This window comes from Netta rufina, assembly GCF_964035555.1.
Source record: "Netta rufina genome assembly, chromosome: 3".
Taxonomy (NCBI): domain Eukaryota; kingdom Metazoa; phylum Chordata; class Aves; order Anseriformes; family Anatidae; genus Netta; species Netta rufina.
The window spans coordinates 72945875-72963925 of NC_140125.1; the positions used below are offsets into that span (position 1 = coordinate 72945875).

Sequence of the window (18051 nt, forward strand, 5' to 3'; positions counted from 1 at the left end):
CGTATGGCAAGCATCTGCTATGAGAGGATGGTATGAAACTGGTTATTTCCTGGCCTCCCCAAGAAAAAGATGTGGAGATTTGATAGCGCTTTGGGAAGATGAGCACCTCCAGCCGCGTGTGTGTGACTGGTGGTTTTGTGGCTGCAGCTATACAGTGCTTTATACAGTGCACACCCCCTGGTGCGACCAACGCGTGTAACCACTGTAGGACTTTTAACATCAGTGATTTAAATCAGTAAGCCTCAGCGTGGAGAGCAGGCAGGGAAACAGCACACACCCAATGCTCCCACTGAGTAACTCTTGGCAACCCTACGCTTACACTAAGCCCTAAGCACGACCCAGGACAGGCTGAGTGAAGCTCCTACCGCCTGAAACCCACCACTCTCGGACTGATAACACAACAGGACCCTCCCCGGCGACTCAGGCTGGCAGCACCCACTGCCTCCAACACCCCACGGGGCCCCCGCCATTTCCCCCCCCTCAGCCCTCCCGTTCCGCCCTGCGCATGCGCAGGCGCCTGCGCCCGTCCCTCTCCGCCATGGCCCGCGGGTGCCGCGGCTCCGCGCGCGGTTGCCATGGGGACCGGCGGCGTCCGGCGCTGTGGTGAGCTGGGGGGGGGGGCGGGGGACACACACACAGGGGATATCACACGACTCTTCCCTCGCTTTTGAGCAATTTTGGGTCTCTTCTCCCAGATTTGATTAACACCCACGGAAGGTTATTCCTTTGCTGAAGTGCTTTCTGCTTCCATAAGGCTGGAGCCGGGGCTGCTGCGAGGCGCGGCGCTGTGCTGAGGGAGTGCTGAGGTAGCTCTCGGTGAGTAAAGTGTGGGAGCGGTTAAACGGTGCTGCTGTGGAGATCTGAGGTGGGATAATGCTTAGTGTGGTGCTACAGCGGGTGGGATCAGCCAGGGTGAGTGCTGCCAGGGTGCAGTTATCCTGCTTCTGGAGGCAGCTGGGGTTCCCTGAGCCTCTGCTGGTATCTACTGTACAGTAAAGGCAAGACCTCTGGGAGAGGTGGGAAGAAAAGGTAAGAGACCAAGTGCAGTTTTTTGGAGTGTAATACTCTTCTGCCTTCCAGTAGAGAGACAGGGGGGAGCTTGGCATCTGCCCTTTAGTTAGAAAAGGGTATAAGCAGAGCTTGTGAAAAAGGGTTTATATAGATAATCTTACAATTACAAAAACAATCAGAAATACAGTCTTTTTAAAAAAAAAAAAAAAAAAAAAAAAAAAAAGAAATGAACTGAAATGAAAAACAAGGGTAAAAGCAGCTGGTGCAGTTGTTCTCGTTCCTTCATTCTATACTTCTTTCTACTATTTATATTCATTTGTTGCACCTTGTTTCAGATTGTTGCAATGGAATGATTTGAGTACCTTATGCTCATCAAAGTCAAGAAAGCTTCAGGTGACCGGGAGGGTTTTTCCTTAAATGTGGATCTGAGTAGATGTTTTCTTGGAAGAGAGCGGGCATAACATAGCTGGTAGGACTTGCTCAGAGCTTCTGGACTGCGGGACACTGGAGGGCAGGTGAAACTTCTTTTTTGAGTGATGATGCAGCAGAGCAATCGCTTGGTGCTTAAATGTTTCAGCCTTAGGTGTTATAAAATAGAGGGTACAAATCTTTCTCTGTCTGCCTTTTGAGAAAGAGACAGTGGTCATACTGTTCATGGTGGCACGCTGTGATGGCTCAGCCGCCAGGCTCATTCAGGTAAAGAATTACCATGGTTCCCAATTGTTTGCAAGAGAAAGCGTTCTTACCCTATCACGTGTGTACTTCTGATATTTTAATGACACTGCTTGCCTTTTTCTCTGTGCTCTATTACATTTTCTGGCTAATGGGGTATCAATTTATCAAATCATAAAATCAAATATATAAAATCAAATATATTTGTATCCTATCACTACTGCAGTTTGGAACGTGCATAATGCTACAGTATGCCACAATTAGGAAGTGTTACTGCTCTGGTGGGGTCAACGATGAATCTTAAGCTGTCCTTGCTGCTGCCTGGCAGCCCCTGTTCCCTGTTCCCCACTCAGCGACTGACAGCAGAGACCATGCTGGCAGCAGCAGCAGCAGGGGAAGGCGATGTGCCACAGTAGCGCTGCACACCTGAGCTCAGTCAAGCATTCAGAATAGGCCATAGGTTCCCTTTGCAGCATTAATTATTAAAACTTTATTCTTAATGGATTGGAAGGGTGATTAAGGCAGCAGCCAAATGGTAGGACTTGCTAATTAAGCTGATGGTAGAAAAGCGCTGTTACTAGAGAAAATGAAAGACCTGAGAGGTGAAGACAAATGAAAAGTTATTATAATGGAAGTTTGGCCTTAACTGCAACTGGTAAATGGAAGAACTTCTGGGACATACAATCTGCAGTTGACAATAGAATTAACAAAGAATTTAGGCCAATTGTATCAGAGATGGTGCCAATCCACTGGAACACGTCATATCTCTCAGGTAACTCCTTAGTTTAATTATGGAGAGCATTTGCATAAATCCCATAAAATACATATTCCAAAGTCAGAGCACAGAGATTTCAAGATATTAAATCTTGATATTAAATCAAGATATTAAAACTTTAGATATTAAATCTAAGGTATTAACATTTATATTAAAATTAGTCAATGTGTCTGGAAATACATGGACTATAAAAGAAAAAATGTGAATCACTTTGAATCTCTGATCTGTAGAATCATGTGAGTTATGATTTAGTATCATTTCCGTGTATTGTTGGTGAGAACCATGTTGGATATATGGCCTACACGGAAGACCTTCAACTTACAAGTCAAAATCTTGACTCTGGGTAGCAGGGAGAATAGTGAATGGTAACTTACCCTCTGTGTTCAGTGAGAAATGGCTGTATAATTGTGCCAAATAGCCTGCTGCAGTGGAACTGCTTACTGAACTCTCTTGAATCATCAGAGAGGGAAGAGTGGGAATTGTAGCCAAATTCAGTTTCAGTTACAGTGAGGAAAAATAATGTATCAATAGTAACAGAAAAGATTACAAACACTGAGAGGTTCAGGCTGCTGCTTTGTTCCTGTGTTTTGCATTTCTGTGTTGGTGCACTCTCCTTAACATCCACTTTTACCTGGTGTAGTTCAGCTGAAAGGAGTGGATCATGTGTTAAATAAAGAGATTGTGCCAGCACGTACAGGCTGTGAAAGAAAGAACAGAAGGGGTAGCTGGAAACTTGAAACTGCAGAATACAAAAAAGTGGACTAAAAAAACTAGAGAAATAGGACTTTTGCTCCATAGTTTAGAAATAACCAAGATGGCAGCATCTGATCTACTGTCAGTTCATTGTCATAAATTGTGTGAGAGAAGTTACCAAATGCCAGTCTGAGTCAAAAGCAGTGCAGAAACATTTTTATGTTTAGGTAAGTTTGAAAAACAAATGGAATTTTGGTTGGTTTAAGACTCATGGTGAGTTTGCCGCAAAATGACAAGGATGTTATCTACAGAGAACTGTACCAGGATAGTGATTGATTTTGAGGGGGCTTGAGAGATTGATGAAGCAAGTCTTCCACTGCTCACTGTGTTTGCCAGAAGATGCAGCAGGACAGAATACTGACTGGAATTCGGGCTGATTTATCTGATGGTAGTGTTACCTGTGTTTGCATGTGCTTGGGGGCAGGTTGGGGAGGAATTTCTCTCAGAAAAAAAAAGTATTGCCTTGTCTTATCTTACTGATAACAATACCTCTTTCACTTACTGACTTCACCAAGGGCAGCTTCCTAATAACTTATATTGGTTATTTCCAATGAGCTTAGGAAATAAAGTATCTCTTTGCAGCATATTACTGAATTTCTGTTTTGATTATTACAAGTATTCAGGTGTTAAGAAACAAATTTTCTGTAGTATTGGAGAGCACCATGTTTGACCAAGAAATCACGGTGGTATTGAGCATTCATTTTTTTTAGTGGGAGCTAAAAAACAAAAGGTCCTCCACCTCAGATGCTTTCTGGTCTTCTTCAGTATTTTCCCACAGAACTAATAGGAAGGGAAACAGTATTGGTAAGTCCTTATTTTCTACCACTTCATCACTCAGATATTTATTTATTTATTTGTTATATCCTTTTTTAGTATATCAAGGTAAAAAAATACTAATGCATTAATAATCTGTAACTTAAAACTAGCAACACATTCTGTGTCTTCTTTATAGGTTTTACAGTGTTCTTCCTGTACGCTGCTTTGCAGAGGAATGCAAGCTTCAAAGAATAAAAATACAGGGAAGTCGGAACCATTCTACAGGCTTTCAGTGCCGAAGCAGAAGACCAGTTCTGAGATTATAAATGAAGCCAGAAATGTTCTACGAACACTAAGAACTCAGAGGCCATTTACACCTACAGAGAACCAAAGGAAACTTTTTGGATCCAGATCCTCACTAGCTCCTCAAAAGAGGCCTCCTTCGGTTTTTAGGTACAATGACTTTAAGATTTTTCAAATATTCTTTAGCAGCAAAAGATCTGATTCTCAAATTACGTTCTGGTGATTTTTTCCTGTGTTAGTCTGTATCCCTAATCACATCCTTTACCTTATTCTAATAATGTCTACTGTTGTAAATCTACGTGTCCCAGATGTTCCTGTGGATTAGAGCTAGAAGAGGCAGTTGTTACACTAGTTTCATATGCAAAGAACAGTATAAGAAAATGGTTTGTAACCTTTTTCTTAAGACAATATTTTAAAAATTGAAATAATTTTCAGCTTTTCCTTAGAAACTGTGAAAGCGTGCTTATTGCCACATAAACTGTTCGTATGCCAAATCTTCTTTAAGAGCTTTTTCAGATCTTTTAAAATATAAAATTGTAGCTCTTGAGATTAAATTCTGTTTAAAACTGAGCACTTTTTTTTACTACGTAAATTATTTCGTACATGTCTGTATGTGGCTTTGTTACCTAGCATAATTCAGAGTTCAATAGCTTTGGTTATGATTTTTGATATTCTCCTCTCCCTTTTATTTTTTATTTTTTTACATCCATCTCCCCGGTCATTTTTTAGAATTGTCATACCTGGAGAGCTGTAATGACTGTGGGGAGGAGAAATCAGCTGTCTTTGTAACATTAAGTGTGAGGTCTGCCAGAAAGGGTGCTAAACCATGTTTGAATGGTGATATGAGTTAAGTCAGTGGCCATGCTGTTTTCAAGCACTCTACACGTCTTATATTCCACACTGTGTAGAGTTGTGCTCTGACAGAAGGCAGGAACCTGAGAGTGACTTGGCTGTGCTTATTGGTGACCAGGTAATAAGATCACTCAGGCTGACATCCATGCTTGTTCTGTCTGTGCTGTAGTAAGGAGCACGCTCATGCCTTTACAATCCTGATTTTTCTGCCCTGCAGTGTTTTGCAGTATGTGTCAGACAGCTTTGGTGCTAACCACTGTTGGGTTTGTGCATGAAGTTAGGCTTATATTAGAGAATTGTTGTAGATGTATATGAAATATACTGTATCACAGCACATGTACAGGCAGTCTGGTAATTCTTCTCCCCTGATGCTGCTGAATGGCCAAATATTGAAGTTAAACAGCATTCATCAAAGAAGAGTGGTGGTGTAACAGTGCTCTCTTACCCTTCCTTTCTTCATCCTTTTCTATATAGTCATTGGCAAACGATGGAAGCATACTATTTCAAATAAATAAAACAATACACAAATATAATCGCCGCTTTATTCATTTTATGCTTCTTTATCCTAGTGTTCATGCTTCCAGTTTTGATTTGGCTGAATCAAGACCAGTTTCTGGTGTTCGCCTTAGCCCACTGGATTTTGTGAGTACTTTGGACATGACTCTATGCAATGTTGACACGGAAAATACATGAATTTATACAATGCAACACAGTGGTAGGAAAGGATCTTGTTGAAATAGGTTGCGGAGAAAAATAAGTCTGTCATAATGTTAGTCCAGGACTTATAAAGTCAGCTATGTCTTATTTTCTCCAAAAATAAAGCTTAAAATATTTTATACTGTTTAAATATTGCCGTATTGCATTATAATTATAAGTGACATTAACAAGAGTTAGAAGACGGAAACTTGAGTCAGCTTTCTCGTTTAAGATGACTAAAATACCAAAAGGTCACAAGCATCAACATGAGCCAACAATGTGCCCTTGCTGCAAAAAAGGTTAATGACATTCTGGGCTGCTTTAGGGGGAGTGTTGCTAGCAGGCTGAGGGAGGTGATCCTTCCCCTCTACTGAGCATTAATGAGGTTGCATTTGGAACGCAGGGGCCAGTTCTGGGCTCCCCAGCACTACAATAATACAGAGCAACTGGAGAGTTGGTGGCCCATTAAGGGCCACAGAGATGGTGAAGGGTTTGGAGCACCTCTCCTGTGAGGAAAGGCTGAGAGAGCTGGGACAGTTCAGTGTAGAGAAGAGGAGGCTCAGGGGGGATCTCGTCAATGTAGATAAATAGCTGAAGGGAGGGTGCAATGAAGATGGAGCCAGTCTCTTTTTAGTGGTGCCCAGTGCCAGGACCAGAGGCAGTGGGCACAAAGTGGAGCACAGGAAGCTCCCTCTGAGCCCCAGGCAGCACTGCTGTGCTTTGTGGGTGATGGAGCAAAGGCACAGGTTGCCCAGAGAGCTTCCCCTCTTGGGGATCCTCAAAAGCCAGCAGCTCTGGGTGTCCCTGATTGAGCAGGGGGTTGGAGCAGATGGCCTCCAGAGGTCCCTGCCCACCTCAGTCATCCTGTGATAAATAATATGAAAGTAATTTAATTAATGGTGTTTTGTATCTGACTTGCACATATATAAAGTGTAATTGATTGCCATTTATTTAAAAATTGGGTAGAGGTACTTGTAAAAAAAAAAAAAAAAAAAAAATCTTTTCTCCCTCTGTGAAAAATTTGAATTGTTTTCATTTTATAAATGTATTTGCTCTGTACATTTTTATATTTAATCTTTCAATATAAGATTGTCACAGTCACTGTTTAATATCAGAGAGAACAGAGTGTGCTAAAACAGTTAAGTGTGCTTGCTGTAGTACTATTCCTTCAGTACAGCAATCTAAATGTGGCATTCTTTGTGAAGTTAGGCAAGAAAAACTATTTTCAAGAGATGCCATACCATATAAGTATATATTAAATATATCTATATTTGGATTTAAATGTTGGTGTTATTTTTTTTTTTGTTTAGTGTGTGTGTGAGTTGGGGGAGGACGCTCAATGCAGCTTCATTACTGTTAAGACCAATGCAAAAAACCTGCCTTTATCACTTTACCAACCGAGACACGTTAGTACACTGTAAATGTAGAGCTTGAATTAGTTGTGGGCAGTAGGTCTCAGCTCTTACTTATCTTCAGCTAATGCTAGGGAGGGCTCCAGAGGATCAAACTGAAGGCTTTCATATAGATTGTTTATTATAAGAAAATTGGTGGAGAACCCAGATATTAGAGGGTGAAATGTTTATGTAAGGCACAAAAAATTGTTTTGACGTTCAGAGTGTTGGTCACATCCTCTAAGATGTGAGATACTGACAAATAAAATGAGAACTTGCAAGTTTCTGGATCTGCATGATTTGTCACAGTGTGATAGGAAGTGGTATATATGATATGAACAAGTTTGAAGTGTTTTGAAAATACTACTTTAGCACTCAAAAACAAATCGTAAAGAACAGTTGTGCCTCTAGAATTGCTAGCAAAAGTCTTTGGCAGAACATTCTTGTAATAAATAAGTGCACTGCAGATGATGTTAAATAAGTATTTCTGAGGGAAGCAATTTCAAGTTTCAATTGCTTTGCTGAGCAAGTTAGGTTAGTTGGTTAATTTTTGTTTTTTTGTACCCTTGAAAATTTGCTTTTAAGTGGCTTTCTGTGGTGATATTGGTATAAGTGCTCTGGCTCATTCAGTGGAATGTTGTCATTAGATTTTGGATATGTCCTCTTAATGAGCAAACCCAAATAACTCCTTACCTCTTCTATTCTGAGCTTACCTCTTTCTATAAATCATTTGTGGTTGTTTTTTTAACTGCTTAAATGAAAATTGTGCTTTTATTAAAAATTCTTCTTTACCCTTGTGACAGAAGTCAGTACTAGTCACTAGTGCAAAAGATGAAGATCCTTCCATAACCCTTCCAAAGCCGGCTGTGGATGCTGCAGAGGTTAGAAAAATCAGCAGTGCTCGGGCACGCTTATTTAGAAGAACTTCTCAGGGAAATGTCTTTCCTGCTAAAATGGTTCCTCCTGATCAGAGTATGTATCTCATTTCTTATATATTAAAACCCATCATGAAGTTATCATTAGTTACATTAATTATTGTATTAAAGAACTTTCAAGTCCTTTCAGAGTAAGTTTTAAAAATACTAAATGGCTTAAAACCAATTGTGATAATGTGATTTCCAAAAAAAATGATACTGGCTTTCACTTCTGAAAATAAATTGGAAGCTTCTCAAGTGCCTTCGTTTCCTATAGGTTTTTAAGTAATTATTTTTTTTTTTCTGAAAGCTTTCTTCAGTGAGTAAAATTAACAGCAAATGCTGAAATATTTAACGAGATAAGGAGATGGCATCATCTAAGGAGATTCTCTGATGGATTTTTGAGCATAAAAGGAAGAGTAAATAGGAGTGATATGTCTCGACAGGCCTCCAGCTACTTCATATTTGTTGTTAAGTTTCATTAGTGGAGATTTAATAAAGGTCACTAAATGTGGGATGTAAAAGTAATTTTCTTGCAGATGGGAAATTAAATTACTTGAGATCTTGGTTTCCTGCACACTGGCCCATTGTATGTGGTGGAACTCTGTCTTTAATGATGACTCATTTGTAATAATGATAATTCTTGTCATTTTATATGATAAACTGAATATCTCTTTTTTTTTTTACTTTATTGCAAAATAAGGCTAACACACAAAAAAGCTTACTTTGTTACTGTGTACATCTTGTAGAGTATCCATTAACCCTAATATGTTGAAGTGACTAATTGGAGAAGTTGAGAACCTAACATAGTTATTGCCTCGTGTTGCCTCTTCTGATTCTGGTGTCCTGTAAGTGTTTACCTAGGTTTTTATTGCAGGTTGTTTTCCTAACGGGTACATACCAAGGTACAAAATTAACAGCTGCCTTTTTCTTGCCTTCTTAATATTCAAATTCTAAAAAATAATCACTTCTATCACAAGGTACAATCCACTTGTCTGTAAAAAGGCAATTAAAAAGTTGAGAGATTAAAACATTAAAAACAAATCAAGAAAACTTAAATAAATTATGTTCATAAAAAAAACAACTCTGAATACTTTGCTCAAAATAGTCTTAAGCTTTCTCACTTTTTATATTAATACAAGGAAATTTTGATAATATAACATGACAAACAAGTAGTTCATTTTGAGCTCCCTCCTGTGTATTTATTGTGTAAGAACAGTCCTGCAAAATATATTCTCTTTGGCTATTTCAGATGAAGAGAAGCTAGATTCTGAAGAACCAGCTAGGATGAGTAATCTTTGCAGAAGTAATGATACCTGCTTGACAGAGCAAAGGGAATACACACCATTTAATGATGAAAGTGGACAATTAATTTGTAATGAGCATAGCAGCAGCAAATTGGAGAGGGAAGATGTCCTAAAAGGCACAGCAGGAAACTTTTTATTTCAACGAAAAGGTGAAAGGTCAGTATTGCTCAAGTATGTCAATGTACAACTTCCACACAATGCTCTTTTTAGTCATTCAATTGTGTGAGTATCAAAATATTTAGAATTGTTGGGATTTTAAGTTAACACTATTTGTGCATTAAACCAAAGCTGTGTTCAGATTAGTTGGCAGAAGAATTTAATAGCTGTGTTCTCAGGAAGTTTCCACACTCAAAAGACTAATTTGTCCAAAAATTGTAGGTAGGGAGTTGCTTGCTATGCTATAACTTTAATTTTTTCATCATTCACATTTTCGAAACTTAGTCTTTTAATAGATCCATATAGAATACTCAAGTTTAAATTCAGTGTGGTTTTTATTTTTTTTTTGAAGTTGAAGCCTGTTGTTTTAACATTCTACACATTCTTACCTTAGGTCCATAGATAAGTAGAGCCATATTTTCAGTTCTGGTATTGGGGAAATAAGTTCATACACAAAAATTGGCATAAACTCGTTGGAAATGCAGGCAGATTTTTATGTGGGCTTTGAATTTTTTTAGTTCAGTTTTGTCAGTGATCAAAGAGCTGTAACAGATTAGTGAGATTTACATGCACACAGCCTGATTTTAGTGAACATAGATGCTATCCATTCTGTAAGTCTTTTCAGATCAGAATTAAAGAGAGGAAAAAAATCTCTTGTAGAGGGAGGAATATTCTGTGATACTAGTCAGTCTCATGTATCAGTTGCTGCATTAGTAGTTGGACAAACAGCTGCTTGGTTTGAATAATATTGAAAGATCTGACAATCTCCACAACAAAGAATGAATAACAATTTTCAAAACATATTCTATAAACAATTGGTCACCATTAAATGTTTGTCAGTAAATATCTTCTTTCTAGTTTGTTGTTATGCCTAGGAAGAAATTATTTCCCTGGGTTTTCAAATGCTTTGCCACTAGGGAGTATTTTTTTATTTTTTATTTTAAAAAAACAAACAAACAAACAACAAAACACACCCTTTCATTAATTAACTTGGTGATGGTACTGAATAGTTTAAAGAATGTTGAAGCTGTTACAGGAACTGATACGTAGCAGAGCTATTGTAATGCTCTTCTTTTATATTAAACTGAAAGCAGCTTTAAAACAACAACAAAAAAAGATTCCGAAAGACTGGAGTTGTGGGAGCAAAGAACAAGTTTTGTGTATCCGAGGGGAGGGAAAAGGAGAAAATGAGTGACCCTGACGACTTTCTAGCTAAAAACTGTATGGATTATCATACTACATAAGTTGCTGTAATTTGACTTCTATGTAGTAAGTTGTGGTGTGAAGTAATTTGGTGTTGCAGTTGAAACGTGTAGTTAGTTAATGGTGTCCAAGTGTCTCTAAAAAGAAAAGGTCATTTGCTACTTTTACTAATTGGAAAGAATAACCTTCTTTCTGAGTCATAATTTTAAATCTTGCAGGTATGCTTAAATGGTTAATTTAGAGCTCGTCATACATCCATGCTATCCATTCAAAAAACGCGTGCTTATCCTTTATTGGTGGCTTTCCTGAGTCACCATCCCTGGAGGTCTTCAAGAAATGTGTAGATGTAGAACTTAGTAGCATGGTTTAGTGGTGGACTTGAGTGTTAGGTTAAAGGTTGGACTAGATGATCTTAGAGGTCTTTTCCAACCTGAATGATTCTAGGATAAGCTTGAGAGCTCCCCAAGTGTGTTTTGTTTTTTTTTTGTTTGTTTGTTTGTGTGTTTAAGATTTTTTAAACCTGTTTTCTCTAAAACAGAAGAGTAACGTAATATTCTTCCCTCTTTTGGTGTTTAATTCAAGATGCGTATTTTTGAATGGTGCATCTTTACCACCTTCTGTGGGTTCTGCATGCTTTCTGTGTATGTGAGACAAAAATGACTTTTGCCAATGCTTCCTAAGAGATCTGCCTGTGTGGCTTATACTCTTGTCCCAAGGATCACCAGCAACGTTTAGGTGCTCATACGTTTTTGAGTAAGACATGACTGTGATGTTGCAAAGTACACAAGAATAATACCAGCTGTTTTTGCTTTAGTAAAGGACAAGGGTCCCTTGGGCTATTTTCCCATCTCAATCAACCCAAGCAGTTCATGTCATCATATGATGGAATGGCTCTAAGTAATCTCAGCTGCTCTCATACATTCTAAGTCATTACTAAGACTTATACCAATAAACACATTAGTTTAGTATTCACGTGATACTAAGCAGGCAGGCAGGCTTTGATTTATATCCTTTTCTAAGTTCAGAGATGTCATTCTTCATCTGACAAGGCAGTTGAAAGGTATCACAAATCTGTCCTCCAGTGTATTTCCATGAGTTTCTTCTTGATAGGAGTTTTATATACACGGTTTCACTACCGTAGAGGGATCATTGCAATAGTAGAGCTTTGGCGTTCTTTCTCAACAGAACATGTTTATATTTGCTAGGAGATTGATCTGATTAGATTGCAGCTACTCCTGTGTTGTACATACTTAAGGCATCTTGTACAAAGTTAAAAGATATTTTCTATTTTAAGTATGTTGAGTTCAGGAATAATATGGTGAGGACTTAGAGGAATGTGAAAACACTTATTATCTGGAATCTTGTCATCTTCCATGTTAAGCAGTTGTGTCTGCCTCAATTCTATTTCCCAGTGATCTAAAAGCCCTTGCAATAATTAAGCAAGAGGGTTGTAAAGGAAATGCAGGAAAAGGTGCCTGAGACTCCTCACTGTCCTTTCCCTGCATTTCCTGTGTGTGTGCCAAAATATTTTTTCTAATGAACTTGTTTTTCTGTTAATAGTGGAACTATAGGGCATGCCAAAATAGTATGGCAGATTACTGCTATTAATGCCATTACATTTATTTCAAAGGGAACAAGAGGAAAGTATTTTATTCTAGCTCACTTTCCACCTCAAATTCTTTTGTTGTCCAAAGGACTGATGAAAAGAATGAACAGCACTAATGAAATCACTACTACTGTATAAAGATGCTTTTTTTTTTTTTCTTTTAAAAAAAAAAAAAAAAAAGACCTTTTGGGAGAAGGGTTATTTGTCATTTGTTTTGCAATACTGTTTTTCAAATAACCATCTAGTTATAATAGAAAAGATCTATTAATTGAAGCAGATTGAATTTATTGACATGTTGCCTCAGGAAAGCAAAGAGCGGTTTCTGACAATCATAAGGAAGCTGAGTTTTGTTTTCATCTTCATCCAGCCATTGTGCCTTGCCATCTATTGTGATTACTATAGAAATGAAACTTCTAAAATGTTTTCTGCATTCATATATTTCAACAGAAGTGTCACCGGTGATGGCAGATTTGCTGATGAAGAGCAACCGTTTCCCTGGTGAGAAAAGATGATTTTTTTTTTTTCTCCTCCTCCAATTTCTCAATATTCTGAAAGCTTAGATATCATCCCAGGACTGCTTAGAAACATGGGTGCCTTCAGCAATGAAAAGCTTGATGGCAAACAGTTTGCTCCCAAGTGGCCTGCTCTACACTTATATTAATTAATGATTTCTATAAATAGCTACAAAAGGATTAGAAGGTGCTGTAAGGAAGGTGTATCATGCCCTGTTTTCTATCACCACTGCTGTTTGTAGTAAATGCCTGTTTGACATAGTTCTTAAGTATTCATTAACTGTTTCTGTAAGACAAGATTCTCTTTCCAGTGCTTTTTAGAATTCTGGAATGCTTTAATACAATACAATAAAAGCAGTGGATGAATGCTGGAAATTGTTTCTATCTGATAGCTTGAACTAGCTCCACATCTGTGCCCAAAATATCCTTTTCTTTTTTTCCTCAAAGTAAAGAATACCTACAGAGGAGAGAGATTTCTTTCCTGATGAGAGTACCCATTCTATTTTGCTCTGGTTGAATTTTTAAAATTAATGCCACAATATGAATATCGGCTTGCTGTATTGTTTAGCTGATATTGCTGCAGATTATCCTGACTTTCTTCAGGATCTGTCTTTTCTCATTATATATATTCATAACTTTTGGAGTTCTTATGAAGATACAGGAACAGAAGATTAATCTACTCCTAACTATACAGAAGCAGAAGATTAATCTACTCCTAACTAATATTTCTCTATTTCTGCCTCAGTTTTACTAGTTGTTAAGACTACTGATTTAAGAAAGAAACAATCAAGTGGTGGAAAAGCTTTTGCAGGGTTTTCTAAAGAGTTTTCCAAAGCAAATGTGATAGCTGCTCTTCCAAGAAGGTATCCGCAGAATAGAAATTTTACAGACCTCTGAGGAAAAGAGCAACAGGCAACAGTTATCTCTAGTCTATTCACTTGTGAAAGACAGAGCGGAGTTCAGGCATGCTTTTGCTGCCTAGTCCAAAGGGAGTCTTTCTGCTCTAGTTCTTAGGTTATTGGTCTCAAAATGTGGGAGATCTAGGTCTTGAGAGTTCTTATTCCTAACTGAAATTGAGGCACCAGAATGGAAGTGCCTGCCATGGAAGGAGTAAAGGAAAGGCAATGGACAGTCCGGGTAGGACTGGAATAATAATGAATTTAGTTTGAAGTTTTGTTTAGAATGAGAATGCTTATACAAGATTCAGGTTAGAAAGATGAAGATGCTGTGGTTTTCAGACTAGAATATTTAGGCTAGTATTTCAGGTGTGTTTTTTTAATCATGAGAATTCATCTGTCGATTGTCTGCTTGCCTAAAGATACCCTGCCACAAATAGGAATTGTCAATAGTACTTTGCATATTAGGCAGAAAATGCAAAGTCCGAAGAATATAAAGGATGAGGATATAGGGTTTTCATCAATTTCTATTATTCTTTTAAGCTGTGCTATTTAATATGTACACAAAGTTTTTCAACAGCCTGTATAAACAGAATACCCTATTCTTTTTATTGCTGGATCTGTCATAAGTAATGGACTATGTCCATGACTGTGTTTATAGAGGAACTGTTATTTGCTCGTCTTCAGGATGACTCAGAGTGTAGTTGGCTTATTTGTCAATATATTTTTGCAAATTATGTTGCCTCTGTATTATTTATCCTTTCTCTTATCAGTAGTATCAGATAATCTCAGTTATACCTTTCACTCCCTTTGTTGTGTTTGTTTGTTTGTTTGTTTTTTGTCCTTCTTGGTGTTGTTAGTTATGATATAATCCTCTAACTCTTGAAATAATTTCAGGACATATAATCAGTTGTATGTTTTGAAAATCTTTGTAGCTGAGAAACAGGACTGATTGAAGATTTGTGTAATTGGTTTAATACTTTAATTTATACCTTTTTTTAGCTGTCTGCAAGTAATACATTGTCTTCTTTATGTTTTCTAAAAGAAAAATAGCCTTTAAATATTGAGCTGTTATACTAAGTCGTTTTAATTTGAGGCACATCTATTACTTATTCCCACGTTGTGTTTGTACCTACATTGTTTGTCCCTGAGATGACATCATAGAAAGGAAAGTTCAGTAGTAGTTGAGCAAAATAGGAACACGTTCTCTTAAGTAGCTCACTGAAGGTCAATGCTGTGTCTAAAAAGATAGAATGCCTTGCAGGTACTATGTTCTGGGACTGGAAGAAATCACCTGGTTTAAAATAAGTTAAAAAACATATTCCCCATTCCATCAATGAATTACAATAGAGAAAACTGATTCTGGTGTCCTTTGACAACGTAAAATACCTGGATAGTATAATTAAATAAGAATAAATGGATTAATAAACATGCAAATGTTAAATGGCATATAGGAAATTAATTTCTGTAAGAAGAAATAATTAAGTAAAATATTAATTTTCTGATTTTTGCCAAAAGCTAAAAACAATTCCTATTAGTTGCTTAGTTCCAAAAGTATCAATTGGAATTGTGTATAGACAGGAGGTAGGTTTTCATAACGTGTTATTTTTTTTACATGTATTATCTGAATAGTTTCTTAAATGTGTATCTGCTCTTACTCATCAGTGTTTTTTTGTTTTTGTTTTTTTTTAAATGCTTTTTTGTTTAAGGCCATCTTTGGCTTCATGTTCGGACCAGAAGGATAGTAAACCCAGCAGCTGGGTTAGTCAGGCTGGAGTTTGCAATCCAGTTTTTCTACAATATTCACAGTCTTCAGATGACTAGTTGTGTTGCAGAGTACACCTGTTATTAGCAGAAGGATTTGAGTGTATGAGTCTTGATCAAGCAGAATTGTGAACCTTGGTGCGTGGTGGTTTTTTTGTTTTTGTTTGTTTGTTTTGGTGGGGAGTCAAATTCTGATTGTGTTTCAGCTGGCGTGAAATTTGAGCTGATCTGTGGATGTTGACCAGCACTTTTGGTGGAATACTGAGCACCCACATAGGTCTCCCTATAAAATTTTCAAGTCTAGTCCTCCTAAGTACTGCTTTTGTATCCAAATGATTTGAGTGGTATTATTTCAAACTCAAAATCTGAAATTTTAGCAGCAATGCCATGGAAAGAAGATTGGTTTGCATCTTGACCTGTAAGACAGCTACTGCCATCTTCACGAAGTGTTTGCATTAGAAGTATCTTTTTTTATTATTATTATTATTATTTTTACAGTGCATAGCTTTTCTGATTGTAATGATTGTTTACCTAAAAGAAGAAAGGATAGCGATCTTGAATTGTTGGCTTGCAAAGTATAATTACTCCAATGGGAGTTAGATGTTCAGTCTAATTTTAAGTGGTGCGTATTTACTGAATCTCAGGGAAAGCATACGGGAATCGTACTTGTTTGCCTATAATATCAAAAGCTCTTAAGAGCGTGTTGGGCTGTTTAGTGGCTAACCCTTTTCTGCCTTGAGCTAACTGTTCAGATTTTAATGAATATTCTAACACAGATGGACAGCATTGATCCCAGCCTGCCTCTGACCCATGTGCAAGATAAACACACAGTGCACATACACACAGTTTTGAGTTGCTTAGTTTTCGTGTTTACTCCATGGAGTCTGTAGCATCTCTTCTAAGTCAAGTTAGCAACTTTTGATGTAATGTTCTTTACAACAGTGGCCTGCCTTTCTCTCTTAGCAAAGCCTTATCAAAGTTGCCCATCCTCTAGGGTGAAGGGGAACATTTTTGTGTTTTGAAGGCTTAAGGACCTTAACTGATGGAAGAGTTCTAATTTTCTGTTAATGTACTGCAGATAAGTAGAAAATTGTTGAATGTGCTTTATTGCATTACCTTTGGGGGCAGCATCTTCAAGTAATGGTCTAAAATACCAGTGCTACATGTCATACCCACCAATGCAATGCATGGCGTTATGATAAAGAGTTCACTTTTCAGAAACATATTTCTTGGGGGTTCTTATGCTTTGTGGTAGAAAATTTTGGGTGTTAAAAATTGATGGTTGACCAACGATAAGTATGCAGTGACTTTGCAGTAATTTTTTCAGAACCTGAATATCCTGATATTCTGTATCTTATACATGTCAACAAAAAATTTTGGGGGAAGTTTGCTTGTTTCATAGTAAGGGAAGCATGTGTGTGTCTCCTGTGTGATTCCAGCTCCTCTTGTTCAGTATAGTCTTACAGGTAAGATGTGGCAAGACGTGGTTTATATTTGATATTAATATGACTTGGACTATTTATTTTTGGGACCTCATGTATCTGAAGTTCTCTTAAGTTTGGAGACACAGAACCCTTCCCTTGTTTCAAGATCTCTTTTCTATGCACTTGTGTGCACCAAGACCCTGTCCCTGACATGTGTTTCCACAAAGGTGCTTCAGTCTGCTATTAACATATATCAGGAGAGCCTTTGTTCTTGTCCTGTGTAAGAAAATACCCTTTTAGGCAGATAATGCATTAATTAGGGGAGCAAGAAATATTCAGGTTCTTGCAGGAAGTCCTGCTGTTTTCTGTAGGGACAAGATGACTTTTTGTACTGACTTTACGTTTTCCTCTAGCCTATCAAGCAGTTTATTTCAGAGTTGTGTTTTATCAGAGCTATTCATCTGTGAGGTATTTCTCTAAGCCATATTTTCCACAATTAAAATCTACTTAATGAGTGTTAGGCATGAGATGTGTCATTATTTCTTCCTATATAGTCGACCTGAAAATTTTCAGAAAAATTCTGTGGTTGTTATTGAGCTGTAGTAGAAAATATGCACTTCAGCTAGGGGATTTCTTGAGGGATTGTGTGGTAAAAGCTCTTCCTTTTCCCTTTTACCCTCCTGATTTTAGCTAAGGCTCTTCAATTATAGTGCAAGTACCTGTATGCCTGTAAATGAGTTCTGCAGAGTTGTCAACAAGTTCTGTTCATATTTGAATAAACACTGTGGTCTTTCTGAAGCTTCACAGTATAGTGTTGTCCAGCTGCATGAAGACCCAAAAGGCACTCTGAGACACTTTTCCAGATCATATTTTTCTGTCTGTGGAAATCATCAGTGTGACTTTTTTTTTTGTAATCAAACATAGTATGATGAGCACTCAAAAGAAGAAAACTCGTTATTAACCCATTCTTTTTAGAGACTTATTGGTTGTATATACTTCCACAACTTATCCTTGCAGGTTTTCCCTTTGTAGTCCATTTGTGAATCTTCAGTTGAAAGGA

At 37.7% G+C, this 18051-nt stretch overlaps 1 protein-coding gene across 1 annotated transcript in view; it reads left to right on the forward strand.

Annotated features, from left to right (window-relative positions):
- Window positions 1–739: 739 nt before the first annotated feature.
- The window catches only part of ARMC2 (armadillo repeat containing 2), a 64669-nt gene continuing 47357 nt past the window's right edge, over window positions 740–18051 (forward strand). Inside the window, exons 1-6 of the mRNA XM_084283635.1 lie at window positions 740–816; window positions 4164–4420; window positions 5692–5764; window positions 8013–8181; window positions 9376–9586; window positions 12843–12893. Of these exons, the coding sequence (XP_084139761.1) occupies window positions 4203–4420; window positions 5692–5764; window positions 8013–8181; window positions 9376–9586; window positions 12843–12893 (722 nt within the window). The 5' untranslated portion in view covers window positions 740–816; window positions 4164–4202. The remainder of the gene's footprint in view (window positions 817–4163; window positions 4421–5691; window positions 5765–8012; window positions 8182–9375; window positions 9587–12842; window positions 12894–18051) is intronic.